Source organism: Lycorma delicatula, chromosome 3 (genome assembly GCF_047948215.1).
Source record: "Lycorma delicatula isolate Av1 chromosome 3, ASM4794821v1, whole genome shotgun sequence".
Taxonomy (NCBI): domain Eukaryota; kingdom Metazoa; phylum Arthropoda; class Insecta; order Hemiptera; family Fulgoridae; genus Lycorma; species Lycorma delicatula.
In genome coordinates, this window is record NC_134457.1 from 20,775,103 (window position 1) to 20,794,908 (window position 19,806).

Sequence of the window (19,806 nt, forward strand, 5' to 3'; positions counted from 1 at the left end):
AAGACTTATAGGAGTAGAAAATTATAAATAAAGAGTACAGATTGTTCTCATCCATTTCTTCATTACTGCATAACTTTTCTAAAAGATAAGAATAAGTTTTACTTGTTATATAAGTACTTTATCAACTTTCCTGACAAAAATTTAATTGTTTTTATTTAAATCCTACTTTAAATCTATGTAAAAGTAAGAAATAATTTTTGAACTGAATTGTATTTTAACAGCACCAATAATGTTAATACAGTTTTATGTTTCAAGTGATCACATTATAGTAAAAGAATTGAAAAGGAAATAATTCCGATTAAAATCAATGGAACATTGGCTGTCTAGAGAATAATGCAGTACAGTACAGTACAGCAAAACAGCTAAAGAGAGAAGTAATGAGGCACATTTCAAAGATAAGGGCCAATCAGTACAAAAAGAAGAACAGTTGAAAAAAAATGAAAAATTTATTAATGGTTTTAAATACTTATATATTTACAAGGGATATCTTCTCTAAAGTAAAGACAGTTGGGAAATTTCTCTCCTTAAGGTTGGTGAACCTGTGTAGTTCATGGCCATGCTAGCAATATACAGACTGTATTGTTGTCTGTAATTTGTCGCACTGTAGTATCTTTTGATTACATGTGAGTTATTGTTATAAAATGAATAGGAAGATCGATGTTGCCGCCAACTCTGAAATACTTGGAGTTCATAAGTTTTTTTAGACCAGTGAAACATTAAGCCGAATTCATAGGCAGATGGTTGCTGTGTACAGTGATAATGTAATGAATGAAATAAACATCCAAAAATGGTGTGAAAAATTTAAAAATAACAGAATTAATGTGTATGATGAAATCAGAAAAGATCGTCACTCAACAATTTCTGACCTGGCTGTTCTTTTTCCCGATGTTTCAAAAGCTGTTATTGGTTGCATTGTTCATGACCATTTAGGCTCCAGAAAAGTTTGTGCATGTTGAGTACCGCACATCTTAACGGAACATCACAAAAAAATCCGAATGGAATCTGCTTTGGAATTTTTGATGCGCTACGCAACAAAGGGGATGAGTTCCTTTATTCTATTGTTACCGGCGATGAAACATGGATTTCATATTAAATGCCACTGAGAAAACAGCAGTCAAGTGAATGGCATCATCCTCAATTACCAACCAGACCAACAAAGGTCAAGCCACAGCCATTTGGATGCAAACTGATGGCTACAGTCTTTTGGAATTGGTTTGGCATACTGCTGACTGATTTTATGCCACATAGAACGACTATAAATGAAGAAGCCTACTGTGAAACTCTACATAAGTTACGGTGTGCCATTCAAAATCAGCAATGTGGGCGGCTGATCAACGGCATCGTCCTGCTACATCATAATGCACATCCACATGTTGCGGGTCCGACATGTGATTTACTGAGAACATTTGGATGGGAAATTTACGATCACCCACTGTATAGTCTGGACTTAGCTCCTTCTGATTACCATTTGTTTGGGAAATAGAAAGAATTTTTTGAGTGGTAAGCAATTCGTGGGTGATGATGAACTTAAAAATGACGTTAATCAGTGGCTAAATGGACTGAGGCTTAAAGAATATGATGAGGGTACATTGAAGCTGGTGTATCGCTATAATAAATGTCTTAATTCATATGACGATTGCATAGAGAAGTAGTATAAGGTATGTAGTTTTAGAGAAATAAAAAATATTTATTAAGTTTTCAGAATAAATTTTTTTACAGTGAAATGGTCTGCTTCTTTAAACCCACTACATAAAATTATATTGCCTGGGATTGTAGCCATTTTGCACAGAAATTTTCAATTCTTCACTTTCTTCAAATTCTTGAGATGCAAGCCAGTTTTTGAGGTGTAGAAAGAGATGGTTGTCACTGGTGTGAGATCACTGTGTTATTCAATAAAACTCGCTCACAAATGTTATTAATTCTATTTTTGCTAGCTACTAACAACATGGAATTTGAAATTGTTTAACCTAGGTTGGCCAAGAGAATAAAATATTAACTGTCAATTAACCCTCGAAGCGGTGAATACATCACTTCTAAAATGCCAAGTAATTTTGCATAATGTATAGCCTTTTTCCTAAACTTATGGCATTTTAATTATATTTACCCTAATCAGACCTATTATATACCAAACTAAACAGAAAATTGCAAAAAAATATTGCTAAGTAAATATTTTTGATTATTAATGTAAAGTAATAATTTAGTAAAATAAAAAATAAGGAATATAATCTCGAAGAGGAAAATACATTTCTTGACTGCGCACGTTTCTCAAACAAGTGAATAATTACACTTACTCTGAGATATACATATAATAGAACATTCTATTCTAAGAAAAATTGTTTTTGTTTCATTATTTTACATGCAGTAGAAATTAAAAAAATAAAAGTATAATATAAGTACACTCACTGAAAATGCCTAGTTCCTTTTACTCACTGAGAAAAGTTATTTTAACATTAGTCTCATTATTTACACAGTACTTCCTAATCTCCAACTCTAAACATTATTTAGACATCAAAAAGTCCAATTTGTAAGAATAATTTTAATTATGTCTTTTCCTTGGATCTGGTCTATAATAGTGATAAAGTTGTGACCAGCAATTTATATGGATCCCCAAATTACATCGTAAGATGAGTTTCGTTGCTTTTTTGTGAGGCCACGAACTCCACACGTCCTTTCTTGTCTTCTAGGTAGATCAGTATTTTGCCTTTTGTGAAATATTTAATTTCTTTTTTCTTGAATTTGTATGTTGTCAATTCCTGAGGTAGGTATTTTGAAATTTTATTGATTGTACCAGTTAGAAGTGTTATTTTCAATAAGATCTTCTGCTAAAGCAATCTTAGTATAGAAATTATCTGTGTACAAATGATTTTTTTTGTAAAAGGTACATGATAATACCAGTTTTTTTTTACTATGGCATGAGTAAATGGAACAGACTCATATCCAGGTACATAGAACTTTTTACCAGGATATAATTCAATATGGTGGGTATAGCCAGTACTACTATCACATAAATCAAATTTTTTAATCTCAAATCATGTACGACGTTTATTGGGCAAGTACACTACACAGACCACCTTATTTTTCACTGCAATCAGTGAATCATCATCAATGCATATGTTTTGGCTGGGATTATAATTTTTTTAAATTTGGAGTTTATAAAATCTAAGAAGTACTGTACTTTTTGAAAAGGATCATAAGTTGGATCAGTACTTGGTCAGAATCAATATGCATGAAACGACTAATCAATTCCCATTTCATCAGGAACATTGTTTTACTAAGAAAGGGTATGTGTTGAGATGGACAAGTATCCATCCCAGTAGGATTTGTGGTTTTTTTCCAGTCAGTTCTATGTTTATACACAAACTAATAAAGCCTTTCATTGTTACTGTTTATATCAACCCACTTGTGTAGTCTGCTGAATTTATGCCTTTGAAGCTGTGAAAAACTCTTGTTTTTCAGCAGCTACATTCCTGGCAAACTCATTAGTTTCGTGAATTTGAGTCAATACCAGGATTGTGGGACTGATGATACAGTGGACCACATCCTCTACGTCTATCCCCAATATGAGGTCGAACATTCATGAGCTGTTAGGGAACTTGAGAGAATACATTCTTTTCTGGATCTCTGTATTAACTGGATGATCTGCATGAAGTGGTCTATAGTGGCTGGTTTTCTTTGTGCCCTTGCGGTGTGTAGGTCTGCAGAGGGAGTTTAATCGAGGTACTCGATTGTGGTAGGATCCTGGGTAGCTAGGATTCCGGCTTAGGCATTGGATTGGTAGGAGGTATAGTGGTGTTGTTTGTGATTTGGGGCTCCTGCTGGTGGGGGGTGGCCATGCCGCTGGGGTATGGTAGCCCGTGCGACCGGGGGTGTGGCTTTGTTCCACCAGTGGAAATCCTGATTATGACTTGGTAATGCCACATGAGACTCCATGATGGGACCAGGTGGGGGTGTGGGGTTTGTCCCTGGTTCCTGTGCGGACCAAAATGAGGTTACATTCCCCTTGTTAGGTCACCTAAATTGGTCGACTTATTTGGGTGTAGCTCTGAATTTATATGTTGCGTAAGACATAATTTTGATTGGTTGGAGTGTAGCACTGATTTACCTTTCAACTCGTTTGTTTTCTGAGGCATTCACAGTCACAAATGGTGCTGTCAAATCTGGAATAGGCGCAGGGTTTGCGCTTCCACGGTTTCAGTTAGTTTGAGGGAATCATGTTAGGTTGGATGTGAAGCTGTCCATTTAAGGCCTATGTGAAGGCAAAATTTGATTTGTTTTTTACTGGTGTCTGCTGAGGCATTTACATTGGTGGCATCCCAATTGAGGCTTAGCTGATGACAGTGAGATGTAATCAGTTAGAGGGTCTAAAGGCAACCTCCAGAAAAAGCTCCTCAGGGCTCGGAACAGAGTGGGTGGTGTGGCGACCAGTAATGTCACAAGGTGGGTGTCTTCCCCCTATGGGGTTGGGATAGGATACTCATTAGTTTCACGAACTAATCAGAGCCAAAGGTGTTTAGGGAAAAACAAATAGAAATATTCTATTGGCTAAGCATTACCAGAGGAGGATTGGTAGGGCCTAAATTTCTATCAGAAAAAACAATGCTAGGATCTAAATTCTATTCATCTGAATATATCTTAGTCTATGTGCCAATACTAATTGCTGAAGGCCCTGGCTGAGTTATTTGAAGGTCCATGCATGAAAGCATTATCTTCTGGATCTGAGTCAGAAGAATTAATGTCAGACTCCGATACAAAATCAGGGTCTTCAATATCAATGTCAGATTAATTTTCACTATTTAAAATATAATTGTCTATTTCACTATCATGTAACACTTTACCTGCAATGTTTTTATAATATAAACAGTGTTGTTATACACCTAAACGAGGCAAAAAAAATTATTAACACTAAAAGTGGTACAGACAACACAATATTACAAGTTATGAATGACCGCTCCAGAGTTTACGTATGTTTTGTATATAACACTTGGATCACATAATATACTTTTATGAGACTTCTTTTAGCAGAAATTCTTACCTATAACTAGCAATAAACAAGATATTTTAAACATAAACACAAGAATGAACTGCAAACACAACACGGAAATGTAAACAATGAGAGCTAACATCCAAACACTACCTCAATTTTCTTTGCTGCAGAAAATAGCTGAAGTGCTCCCAGCAGAAATATGGTATACTATGAGAAAAAAGGGAATTTTGTTTAAAATGAGGACAGTACAGTTAAGAGGATTGGCTAACCTGTTAATTATAAACATGAGTGGGATCATCTGTCGACAAAATCAACAGTTGCAATTTATACCTGTCCATTTCATAGACACTTACAGCTTCGAGGGTTAAATCAAAGGCATTTCATAATTTCCTTTATACTCTTGTTTTCTAGGATACTATTACCTTAATTCATTCCAGATTTTATGGAATCATCACATCCAGTTTAAAACTACATTAAATTTTTTTTTTAAGAAAGCTAATATAACAAACTCTTAAGTATTAACCACCAAAATATTGCCAACTAAATGAAGAGAAACACATCCAGCATTCTGAATTTTAGTATTCTACAAGAACCACTCAAATTGACCTTGACCACTGGCATCTTACCTTACCTCACACTCATCAATTCATTCATGACGCTACTCCCTGAGAAACATCAGGTATTATAAAATCTGGTTTAAAGAGATGAAGTTTACTATACACACAGGGAGGGAACCTGTTAATTTATTACTCTACATAGTTCATTTATTAATTATGGTATTGGTAATCAGCAAAAACACTGAATAATGAGATGATTGGCTTATTTATACATATATTCTGCAAGTGATTTTGTTTTTTCATTTCTGCAGGCTGCCCCCTGCTAGATACCACGGATAGTATGAAATTTCAAATACAAAACTTCCAGACATCCTCTAATTAGTAGTAAATTTAAATTTACCTTACTTCTACAATATTCACCAAATTCTTTTCAAATACCTCTTCACTTTTAAAACATTATTGCCACCAGCCAAAGACTAATACTTTTAGAACATTACAAATAACCTGAGGGGTTATATTTAATAAAAAGACTCCTGAAGAAAAGAGTTTACCATACAATTTACTGTTTGGAATGTTAAATTAATAGAAAGACATCACATTTTTAGACAAAATAATATCCATTTCTGCAAATGGCTAACATTATCCTAAGGCTTTTTAAATAAAGTGTTAAAAGCGTACATTACTAATTCAGCTCTACATACCATCATCATGGTTTTTCATTGGACCAACAAGAATAAATGTACCTCTGTTTGTTTTAACCATAGATGAATTAATTCTTGCCTCAACTACACCTGCTGAGGCTTTTTTGGCTAATCTTCCAGTAGGTCTAAATAATCAAACAAACAACTAAAATTAACATAAAAAATAAAATTGACATCAATTTAACAGAATAACAGATGAAACATATTTTATAAAGTAAAAATTCTGATAAGCAAAGACGTAATAAAATTTAGTTTGATAATGAATTATTTTTAAAAATTTAAATTTAAAAGAACTATACTTAATGACTACATGTGATAAAAAATTATAAACTACATCATGTAAATATAAATCTTTTTTTTAAATTCATTTTATACAAATACATATATTTTTAAAATACTTTAATTTTTTTTTCGTAATATATTACACTAGCATCTCATAATTATGAATCTGAGTAAAGCATACAAACGTCCTGAAAGGTCTAGACAAAGTTATTAGTCTGATAAAAAAGAAAGATATTTTGGATTTATTTTTTTAATATTAGTCACCTTGAAATTCAATAGACCAGTAATGTTCTATGTATTTAATATTCTCAGTACAATGTGATTTGTAGCAACATCTGAGATGTGTATACAGGCACATGAGAATCCCAAAAAACCATAGCCATGACTAACTACAGATGGAACCATTTTTGCTTTCATTGGCACACATTCACCTGCTCCCACCCACTTTGGTTTCTAGTATGTAATGGTGAATACATGTTTCATCTGTTATAAAATGTTAAAAGAAACTCAGTTGAATTGCATATCTACATACTCTTGAGAAGTCTTCAGTCAAATGAGTTTTTGGTTGACTATTAACAAATACGGCATTCATCAAGCAGAAAACTTTTTCATATCAAAACTGTTATCTAAAATGTATTGGACACTGTCTATCAAGATGTTTGCAATGCCAGCAACTTAGTAAAACTTTAATTGGTAATCACTTAATATGGTATTGTGAATTTTTGTAATGATTTGTTCAAGATAGTATTTTTGGGCATCATGAATGGATGTATGACCACACTTAAATTAGGCAGCCCACTTTTTTACCACTGAAAATAGAAGGAAAATAATTCCTAAAAGTGGATCTAACTCTTCTATATGTCCGTTAAACCTTTTAATTAAAATACTTTATAACAGCTCAAACTTCAATTTTATCCACTGTTCAGAAAATTCTAAAATGTTTTTGCTTTACTCAATCACTAAAAACAAGTAACTACATTTATGAATCTGAAACTTCTCAAGATGCCATCTAAACAATCATACTTGACAAATGTCAGTCATTTTTGCACCATCAAATGGCATATGGTGGATGTTAACTTTGTTCTTTTAAATTACTTTTTTAATATTGCATTCACTTTTTTAACATACATCTATCCATGCTATGTATATGGGTGGGACTCCTGCAGGGTCGTTGACCATACAGAGGTACCCTGGTGCTTCAAATGTCAGGGTCTGGTCACACCTCTCTTCACTGCAGCACAGTCAGAGATGTGTGGTCATTGCACCCTTGCAGGGTCCAGGGCAGTTAATTGACCTAGTAAGACTGCACCTGTAAAGTGCGTTCCTTGTGTCTTAGTGAAAGGCTTTGATGCCAGACACCAGGTTGGATCAAACAATGCAGGTTGCACAACATAGCTTGGGCAAAGATTGTGCATAATACAGCATATGGCGACATCTGAATTGGGGGAAGCTTTTGAGGACGGTCGTCACCATATTCATCGCTTGCGCCTGGGGCAGTTAAACCTGCACCATTCCTGAGTGGCCACCAATGCAACCATGAGAATCCTTGAGGAGTAGGACCTCAAGGTTCTCTTGTTCCAGGAGCTGTACACAGTCAGGGATAGGGTGGTCAGCTTCCACGAGGTTAATGTCATTCATTCTCGTGGGGAATGGCCGCTCTGCGATTGTGGTTGGCTCGGCCTCATTGGGTGTCTTCTGGATGCCTCAGTTTTCTGATGAGTAACTCACTGTTGTGTGAGTCACAAAGGATAAGCTCAATGTTGTACTGGTATCGGGATACTTCCAGCTTGGATGGAGTATTGATGACTTGTTGGCGAAGTCAAGACAGATTCTGGACGGTCTCCTGGGCACCAGAATGCTGGTTGCTCTGGACGCTAACACCAAGTCTTCTGCCTGGGGTTCACCACTCACTGACACCCAAGGCGCTGGTCTCACACAGTTCGTTGAAGCCAGAAACCTCTACTTGCTTAATGAGGCAGAACAACTGCTAAATTTCTCTTCCGATCTGGGGAAAAGTTACATCAGCATCACATTGGTGATGGACGATCTGCTTATGTGTTCAAGTAATTGGACTGTTTGGCCTGAGGCCAGTGTGAGTGATCAAAGGCTTATAATCTATAAGATCACTTACGGAGGTGGTCCAAGAGCTCCAGATTCAGGTCGCTATAACCTAAGGGGCCTGGATCAGGACAGGCTGCAGCGCATGTGTGAGGCTGCCTTTCAGGGATTGGAATGGTGCATGTAGCACTGGGAGGAGGTGGAATTGATGGATGAACAATTCGGCTGGGTCATCAAGACTGGCTGCGATGCGGTTCTACGGTGGCCTCGGCCAACAGACAGACCCTTAGGTAGTGGCCAGTCCGCTGATCGGAGTGCCTAAAGCTGTCATGACTGCTGCTTCCAAAAAGCCGTCTATTAAATGCAGGCAGAAACCCAGGAAAAAGTGATGGTACTCTGACTCCAGTGTGCTGCATGCAAGAGTTAGGTCTGCTAGAAGATACCAGCGTTGACCCAAAATGGGGATACCGTTAATGATGTGTGTGCTGACGGTCTGCAGATCTACCGGTGCACCCACAATTACTATGTTCATGCCATCAAGGAAGCCTTGGAGTCTTGCCAAAACTCAAGTTTTGGCAAGACTCCATGTGCGAGCCCTTGCAACGCGACCCCTGGTAACTCACGAAGTCATGTTACAAGCCAAAGCCATTGCATGTGCTGTGTTCGATGTATGTTTGGTGGTCGTGACCACACTTAACACCTGTGACAACTTACCAGGCGTTCCTGGATACTGTTTCCAGGAGCTCCAGAGGATGAAGCAGAAGTCAGCATTAGGGCAAGTGAGACACAATTCCCTGGCGTACAGGCTGTGGAACTTGTAGATATAGATCAAATGGTTTCTTGAATGGCCCTGAGAAAGGCACCGGGGACTGATCAACTTGACCCGGATATTTTCTATCATCTACTGCCTGTCAGAAGAGAGGTGCTTGGCAGGCTGTTCTTGGGATGCCTAAGCTGGGGTTGCTTTTTGACTTGTTGGAACGTGGCTTTGGTGAGGGTGCTCTTAAAATCACGAAAGGATGAGCGAGATCAGCAGTTATTGAACCATCAACCTCTTGCCGGCAATCAGCAAGTTGCTTGAAAGGCTGGTTGTGGAACGACTGGAAAAACATTGATATGAACTCACTTTTAAATCAAGGTCAGTACTTCATGAAAGGGTTAGCACTGAGGATTATATCTTAAATGCTCTTGCCGAGGTGGAAGGTGCCAGCTGTAAATATATTTTGGCAATTTTTATTGACATAGAGGCAGAATTTCATTCCTTATGTTATGTCCTCTACGAATTAGAACGCCACAATATTCCCATAGCCCTGCAGAGCATAGTATGGCCTGCCTGTCTGATCGCACAGCTCTGTTTAAGGATGCTCACCTACTTGTGGAAAAGTCCATCATCAGGGGAAGCCATCAGGGCTCCATTCTCGGTCCCTTGCTGTGGAACCTAGTATTTGATGAGTTTTTGGGACTGACATTCCCTGGAGGGGTCATGGCCCAGGTTTTCGCCAATGACTTTCTTCTGTTAGTTCGTGGTAACTCATGACCGCATCTAGAAGACCGAGCGTAGGCAGCAATGTCAACCACAGAGGGCTGGATGGACATTACAAATTTAAACATTTCTGTGCTCATGAAGTTTATGCTTCTCAAGGATGCACACAAATTATGATAGTTGTAATCCCCATATTGAGTATAAAAGCTCTGTAATCAGCCAAGTTCGAATTCATAAGTACCTAGGTGTTTTGTTTGACAAGAAGTTACTGTTTAGCAACCACACTGGCAAGTAGCAGCAGACGCTGTCCCTGTGATGCACAAGCCAAGGAAGATTGCTCGAAAGGATTACGGACTGTCAAGCTGTTATTTGTAAATGATGTACCAAAATGTCTTCGAAAGTACGACCTCTTATGCAGTGTCTGTTTGGGCACATAGGTTGGAAAGAAATCAAACACTTTTTCAAAATTTAAGAAGTGCCCAGCGCAGAGCCTTAATTGTATGCACTGATGTTTTTAAAACAACCTCCTGTGAGGCTACTACTGTATTGGGAAAGGCCCTTCCAATCGATTTAATGGTAAAAGTTTGAGCAGCCATGTGTTAATTGCGAAGGGGCAGGGAGGCCGAGGCATTTGGTGGGATGCAGTTACAAGCCTGGCCTGTACCAAACCGGAATGGTGATTTCAATGTACCGGTTCTAAATTTCAAACAGTTGCCCATCTCCCGCCTGTACAGCCTCATGATGGAAGTGTAGCATTAAGAATGGCATGCCATGATTACGGGATGATCTTTGTATAGATTTATACAGAATCTGGGGGGGATGGTATGCTTCTCCTTCATTTTTAAGGGCAATGGGAGCCCAAGTGCTCTCCAACCATGTAAATTTAAACCAATAATTGTGTCTGTTCTGCCTGGCAGCTGATGAGCTGTACATCTGCGGAATGGTTCAGTGGAATAAACACATGATGTTCGACTGCCCAGCTCTTGGGGAGGCCAGAAATCAGGCCACCCTGGAACTTAGAGGTCAAGGAGAAAATTGACCACTCACAAGCAGCGAAAGCTGCATTGTTGGACCATGTGGGATTTTTGATGCAGTTGCTTTGTTCAACCAACATCAGTACCTAAGGGAAAAGACTCCTATTGCGCTGCTGTAGGAAGCTAACTGAGAGATATGGCTGGCTAGCAGCCAGATTAATGCTCCAAGAGCTTTAATCGTGGACAGGTACTTGCTGGCATTCAGCGGCCTAGGCATGGCAGCAAATTGCTGTCTTCGGCGAGATTAATTTTTATATATGATAAGATTTTAGTGATATATGTCAAGTGGGCAGTGGGAAATGTAAGCGAGTGGTGTATGGTTCCATGCTTATTATGCTCATGCTTTTAGGTTAGCTCTGCAGGCTAGTTAGGACACCAGCCGCTAAACTGTTTCAAGGTTCAGTAGCCGTTAGTGGCACTATTATTCGATTTTATGCTTTAGGGCAACCAAATGGGTGGTGGTGGGAGAAATGCCAAATAAACCATCATACTATCTATGTATACATTTATCTGTGTTTTTATATTACTGTTGTTTAGGTCTCTAATTAATTTTAATTGTGTCTTCTAAATATATACATTGACTATGTAAATATTTTATCTGGCACTGATGATGATACTTCGTTGTGTGCCCAGGAAAAATGTTTTCTCATTCAATTTATAAATTCCAGAATAAATAAATACTCAATTAAATAACAGAAAATTGAAATTCAAAGTTTAAGATGGTTAAAATAAGTTTAAAAAAAGTAATGTTGTAAAAAGAAAAATATCAAGAAAAGTAGATTAGCAACTACAGCTGACTTATTTCATTATCTTGTATAAATATAATTCTAGGAATTCCAGTAAATGGGTCACTCACACCTTCAATGAAACAAAATGTCGCCTATTATTAGAAATAACACCCAAAAATTAAAAAGTCATGCATGTTACTATGAATTGTGAGGAGTGAAGTGATTTTCAGTTGTCTACTACACTGAGCCGACTTACTGCTGCAATATGGTATATAAAGCCCAGATGAAGTAATGGTGATATTTCAGCAACAGAAGGTGCCACCTTCACTCTGTTCACTAGGGATTTGGTATATGCTGTATAATAAACAGCATATAAGAGAAATATCGACTGGAACCTCTTGTGCCTCAAGAGGTTTATAACACCAGAACCATAAGAAAGACATAATGAGATAGTGTGCAGCAAGCAATTTGTGACCCTTCACCATATAAAATTTGAAAAATTAATACTTACAACAAAATTTGGCCAAGTATTTCCAGTTTATTACTATTCTGCATCCGGATTGTCCAATTTTTTAACTCCCTACATGAATTCAGTTTATCTAAGTAAGAATGATTTAATGATGATAAGCTTGCAGACAATTTTGGTTTACGTTTACTTAAATTCAAGGTATTGCTCATAACTGATTTATGTAGAATATCTATTTCATTTTTATTCAACACTGATCTATTTGTACGTTTTCTTATCTTTTCTGTAATATTTTCACTCAATTCACTTAAAGGGTAATTATCTTCAGTGGCAAATATCCCTCGACTAAATGAATTTTCTCTTCCCAGCACTGGAGATGGTGTTTTTGCAGTTTCTGAAACGGTTGAAGAAATTTGTTTAGTTTTGTTCAGATAATTATTTCTAATATATGAATCTAACAAAAGTGAAAAATTAGAAGCAGCATCTTTTGGATCTACAACAAATAAAATAAAACAAATTATAACTCGCTGAAAAAGTTTTTAAAATTTTTAAGAAAGTAATATTCATTTTTGCTTGTAAAAAAATTATGAAAACAGAAAAAACTACATTAAACAATCAATACAAATCCATTCAAGTAATTTTGTACAACAAAATGCATAAAGCTTTCTTTAAATTTTTATTGACACCTAGGTATTTTCAATCATTTTTTGTAAACCATGCTGCTGTTTTACAATGTAATTTTTTAAATAGTTATTGCTGGTAATTTCTTGGGTAGGGAGATATAAAAGTGTATGAGTCTACTTCTTGATCATTTAATGTATAGATGTTATGAGTTTCTAATCATTTTCTCTCTAAGCATGCAATCACCTGCCACGGACATCTAGTCTTAATATACCATTCCATGTTTCCATTATTAAGTACGGCTCCCTCATTTTTATTTTCCTTTTCACAACCTAAGCAATCAAAATTTTCTTCACTACATAGCCAAAAGAAAGACAAAAAATTACATTTGGGTTCTTAATAGAATGAATTTTTTTTCCATTATGCATTGCTAATTTTTTTTTTTTAAATGACAAATATTAAAACTGATTATTATTCTGCTGATTTCATGGTGGAGTGATAGCATCTTGGCCTTTCACCTGAAGGTCTTGGTTTTGAATCCTAAGTCAAGCATGGGGTTTTAATTTCTCTGAACTCAAATGAGTAATTTGATATATAAATGCATTACACAATTAAGTAGCATAAAAGCCAATTTCTTTCTTATGTAGTTTATATTATTAATTTCTTTGGTTTCTGGCTTTGTTGGTCTCTTGGAACTCTTCTTGACTTTAATTTAATATATGAATGACTTAATTATGAAAACTTTTACTATTTTACTATTTGTGTTGAACACTTAAATTTAAATAATTTATGTTTTATACAATTTTAATATTCATTTTTTTGTGCTATTGCAAACTGTAATAATACTGAACTGTTTGTACCTTCCTGTTCAATTAGGAATAAATACAGCAATTTCATTATGAATCTGCAGAATTTTCAGAATGTTATAATACCAAGAAAATTAAAACATAATTTATTTAATACGGCATTATCATATATTGTTTTTAAACATATTTTTATGTAATTATATTATCTTATTTCTAAATAAAATTATATATTATTCTGATGTAAAATGGATTGAAATCAGTCCGTTTGGGAAAGAAACTATGATATCAAATATTGAAGAAAATTTTTTTTTTGTCTTCATTTGACTGGTTTGATGCAGCTCTACAAGATTCCCTATCTAGTGCTAGTCGTTTCATTTCGGTATACCCCCTACATCCTACAACCCTAACAATTTGTTTTACATATTCCAAACATTGCCTGCCTGTACAAATTTTCCCTTCTATCTGTCCCTCCAATATTAAAGCGACTATTCCAGGATGCCTTATTATGTGGCCTATAAGTCTGTCTCTTCTTATAACTATGTTTTCCCCAGTGCTTCTTTCTTCATCAGTTTGCCACAACACCTATTCATTTGTCATTTTATCCACCCATCTGATTTTTAACATTCTCCTATAGCAACACATTTCAAAAGCTAATCTTTTCTTCTCAGGTACTCCGATCATCCAAGTTTCACTTCCATATAAAGTTACGCTCGAAACATATACTTTCAAAAATCTTTTCCTGACATTTAAATTAATTTTTGATATAAACAAATTATATTTCTGACTGAAGGCTCGTTTCACCTGTGCTATTCGGATTTTATATCGCTCCTGCTTTGTCCATCTTTAGTAATTCTACTTCCCAAATAACAAAATTCTTCTACCTTCATAATCTTTTCTCTTCCTATTTTTATATTCAGTGGTCCATCTACATTATTTCTACTACATTTCATTACTTTTATTTTGCTCTTGTTTATTTTCATGCGATAGTTCTTGTGTGGGACTTCATCCATATGCCGTTCATTGTTTCTTCTAAATCTTTTATTACTCTCAGCTAGAATTACTATATCAGCAAATTGTAGCATCTTTATCTCTTCACTGTTATTCCGGATCTAAATTGTTTTTTAACATCATTAACTGCTAGTTCTATGTAAAGATTAAAAAGTAACAGTAGTAGGAAACATCCTTATCGGATTCCCTTTTTTATTATGGCTTCTTTCTTATGTTCTTCAATTATTATTGTTGCTGTTTAGTTCCTGACAGAACTGTTCTTCTATCTCTGTACTTGAACTCTAATTTTCTAAAAATGCTGAACATTTTATTCCAGTCTATGTTATTGAATGCCTTTTCTAGGTCTATAAATGCCAAGTATGTTGGTTTGTTTTTCTTTAATCATCCTTCTAATATTAATCTGAGGCCTAAAATTGCTTCCCTTGTCCCTATACTTTTCCTGAAACCAAACTGGTCTTCTCCTAACACTTCCGCTCTCCTTTCAATTCTTCTGTACAGAATTGTAGTTAAGATTTTTGATGCATTACTAGTTAAGCTAATTCTTCTGTATTCTTCACATTTATCTCCTCCTGCTTTCTTTGGTATCATGACTAACACTCTTTTTGAAGTCTGACACAACTTCCCCTTTTTTGTAAATATTACACAACATTTTGTATAATCTATGTATTGCTTTTTCACCTGCACTGTGCAGTAGTTCTGCAGGTATTCCGTCTATTCTAGGAATCTTTCTGCTATTCAAATTTTTTAATGCTCTTAAATTCAGATCTCAGTATTGTTTATCCCCTTTCATCCTCTTCAACCTCCTCTTCTTCCTCTATAACACCATCTTTTAATTCATTTCCTCCATATAACTCTTCAATATATTCCACCCGCCTAGTGGCCTTTCCTTTCATATTATATTTCCTTCCTTCCCTTTTCCAATGCTTGCATTCCAATCTCAAACTATTATTAAATTTTCGCCCCCTTTTATGTGTTTAATAATTGCTGTCAATTTCTTCGTATACACTCTCTACCTCATCATCACTGGCACTTGTAGGCATATAGATGTTGACAATCAATGCAGCTTATGTTTTGATTTTACCCTTATTACAATGATTTTATCACTGCATTTTGAAATACTGTACTCTCTTCCCTCCATCTCTTCTTGTTTATTATGAAACCTACTCCTGCTTGCCTTTATTTGAAGTTGAGTTAATTACTCTACAATCTCCTGATCAAAAGTAGTTTTCCTCTTCCCACCAAACCTCGCTATTTCTTCTACATCTACATTTAATCTATCCATTTCCTTCTTTTAAATTTTCTATCCTACCAACCGTTTTTAGACTTCTATCATTCCACGCTCCGACTCATAAAATTTCATTTTTTAATTTTCTAGTGACCTCTTTGTTAGTAGTCCCCACCCGGAGATCCAAACAAGAGACTAGTTTACCTCTGGAATATTTTACCAAGGAAGGCGCCTCCATCTTTGTTACATGAACATGCAGAGTTACATTTTCTTGGAAAAAAAGCCTCTGTAGTTTTCCATCGCTTTCAGCTGTGCAGTCCTCAGAAGATTGAGCGATGTTGATACAGCTGTTTAAGTCTTCTTGATTGGCGGCCTTAACAACTACTGGTCTCTTTCAGGAATCATTCCTTAGTCTGGCTCTCAACAGATACCTCTCCAATATGGTTGCACCTTCAGTCCAGCTAGTCTGTATCACTGAGCACTCAAGCCCCCTCATAATCTGCAAAGTCTCATGATTCATAGAGGGAGATTGAAGAAATAATAAATAATTGCATATACTAACTGAATTGACAGTCCTCCTTTTATTAAAATGTGTTGACAAATAATTTTATAATTTTGTATTAAGTTTAAATAATTTATAAATATGTTAAATTTGGTCTAATACAATGATATCAAATATGAGATTATAATGCAGCTTCAATGTTAAAAGTAGTACCGATTTAATTATTTTTTTAAATAGGCAATTATCACTATATCTTAAATTGTGTATGATTTCCTTTGATAAAAAGAATATGTACATGAACTTTCCTACAGATGAAGTCATTAGTATGAAATTAGTATGTTATTCAATAATTTTAATTTGGCTTATATTAAACAGATTATGAGTCTGTTAAACATTACCATAAAACAAAGCTATTTTAGATTCAATAATATCTACCAACAAAAAAATGGAACAATGATGGAGGACCCAAAAATTAGTATATATTATCTGAAATATTTTTGCAAGATTTGGACTTAAAGATAAATAATATCTTGAGAAAAGATCACAATGTTGTTGTATATTTTCAATATGCTGATGTATTTGTTAATACATAACAAAAATATACATAATGAGCCTAATAATATGAACAGTCTAACCAATAATTTGCAGAGAAATAAAGAGCTTACTTTTGAAAAAGAAAATACTTAATTATTTAGACCTTACAATAACCAGAAATTATTACAGCTTATAATTCAGTACTTACAGAAACCTTCTAACATGGATGTAACAACACATAATAAATCAAACAATCTGATAAGCCAAAAATTGTCAGCCTATAGAGCACTAAAATTACCAATAAGCTGCACAAATTTTGAATTTGAACTTAAATAAATAAAGAAAGTAGTAATATTTAATGGTTAATGCAGACATGATAGACAAACAATGCACAAAAAAAAAGAATAATCAATTAGGTATAAATATACAGATTTAAGTTCGCAGAATATTAATAAGAGGGGCAAAAAATTTATATTATTTAATTGTACAGGGCCTGAAACTTATAAAATCATCAATTTATTTAGAAAAGGAGTTGGTACACAAGTAACATATAAAACTAGTAATAATTTTGTTGGAGCGTATGCATTTGGATGTGTATGTTAGTGTGCAGTAGGAGAAAGAGTACTGGAGTGGGGAGATTGGGCAGGTCAGTGTGGATTGGAAGGGAGTAAGTGAGTGTTGTGGGCAAAGGCAATGTTGAATTCTTGAGCTATGTGTGTGTAAATGTACAGTCCATTTTCAATAATTACAATCAAATTCAATGTGTTCAGTAAATTGATTATTTTAGTCATTAAATGTCACCCAATTTTTTAATCAAGGAGTCTTATCATTTTGTACCCCATCATCTGGTAGGAACCAGCCTATTAAATTCAAATTAAAAAACAAAATAGTGTTACAGTCCACTATTAGTGCTGAACATACTTATGGTCTATCTACCGGTGCCGGATGTTGATGAGTTTTGTGTTAAGTACATAAACATTGTGCATAAAAAGTAAAAAACGGTTATTGTTATGAGAATTTTTTGTCTACAAAAGAAAAGGAGTCGTCTTATGCAATGTGTCCAGGCATGAGGGTGCCAGGCGAGAAGAGTTATTGCTGCTCATCTCGTTGAGATGGTGGTGAGTCAGCTGCTGTAAGTGTGTGTAGCCTGTTGTAAGTTTGTTTACATTCCATTTGATCATTAGTCCTTGTTATCAAATATTTTATTCCGTCAACTTCAATTAACAATTATATTCATTTCTTATCCAATTATAATTTGTTTTTCATGTTATTCATAATCGTTCAATTTAATTATCGTCATTTAAACATGCCTAAATATAATTAGTACATTTACTGTGTATAACATAAACTGGCCAATAAATGTGTTTTTTTTACATTGTGTATAAGTCAACATAGTGCCATTAAATTTCAAAATAATAATATTACTTGTTAATTGCAATAATTCATGCAAATAGTCATTTAAAAATGTCTGAATTAAAGGAGTTAAAAAAGAGACGAGGGCTTATCAAAGCCAATGTGACAAGATTCAGTATGTTTTTTTAATAATAAAGCGAAACCAGATGAGTTAGGCCAATTCAAATTGAGATATTTACAAGTTCAGAAGAGTTTGTCAGGGTTTGAGTTAATTCAAACTCAAATAGAGTTAATTGATGAAAACTATCAACAACATGAACAAGAATCATTTGAGAATCTGTATTTTGAGTTAATGGACCGAGCTCAAAAATTTATTGACAAATACGAACCAAAATTAGAGATTAAGGGTGTTCAAGAAGTAAAGCCAACATGTGTACCAACAAAAATTCACCAAATTAATTTACCTGGTTTTACCGGGAAATATGATGAGTGGCCATCATTTTTAGATTCTTTTAAGTTGGTCATTGACAAAAATGACTTGTTTACTGATGTGAAAAAATTCCATTATTTAAGGTCTGCATTACAAGGTGAGGCTGCCTCTATTTTGCAATCGTTAGAAGATTCTGCTGGAAATTATAAAATTGCCTGGCAATTATTAAAGGAGATATGAAAACAATCGGTATCTCATAAACAAGCATGTTCATGCGTTATTTAGTGTTAAGAAAATTGAAAAGGAATCGAGCGTTCTTAAATGTATCATTGACAATATCCATAAGCATTTAAGAGTACTCAAAGCCTTAGGGCAACAAACTGATCAGTGGGATTTGTTAGTCATTTAATTACCAGTAATTTAAATAATGTGACAAATCGTGAGTGGGAAACCTACAGTAGTAGTAGTAGTACCGCATGTCCCTACATTGTGAGAGTTGATTTAATTCCTACAAAAGAGTTGTGAAGTGTGAATCCAATCCCTGTAGGGTACAGAGTCAAATAGTAAATAAAGTTAAGGCTAAACCTACAAAAGAATTTACAACTTCCAATAATGTATTATCTCCAAAAGGGTGTCATTTTTGTAAGGGTTTGCATCCAATTTATTTTTGACAAATTTAAAGGCCTGTCCATGCATGATCAAGTATAGGAAGTAAAGCAGTTAAATATCTATTTCAATTAGATAATTGAAATAGTTTGCATCACAAAGCAAAGTAATGCAAATCAAGTGCATGCAAGTCTTGTGGCAAGGCCCATAACACATTATTACACTACACAGAAAAGAGTATTATAGCAAAAAAGCAAGGAACCTCCCAATACTTAGCACAAAAAAACAAGAAAATAAGTCTGTTTCAAACCAACAAGCTATACACTATATCCAATCAAAAAGCTGATCAACACAGAACATCTAGTGTAATTTTGTCAACTACTGTGGTATTAGCTTTCGGTTCTCGTGGAGAATCGCATTTGTGTAGT

At 35.0% G+C, this 19,806-nt stretch overlaps 1 protein-coding gene across 1 annotated transcript in view; it reads right to left on the reverse strand.

The window, feature by feature from the left end:
• LOC142321430 (uncharacterized) overlaps positions 1 to 19,806 on the reverse strand; it is a 54,859-nt gene that overhangs the window by 3,351 nt on the left and 31,702 nt on the right. The window contains exons 7-8 of the mRNA XM_075359500.1: positions 12,339 to 12,786; positions 6,243 to 6,367 (exon numbers count right to left, since the gene is read on the reverse strand). Of these exons, the coding sequence (XP_075215615.1) occupies positions 6,243 to 6,367; positions 12,339 to 12,786 (573 nt within the window). The remainder of the gene's footprint in view (positions 1 to 6,242; positions 6,368 to 12,338; positions 12,787 to 19,806) is intronic.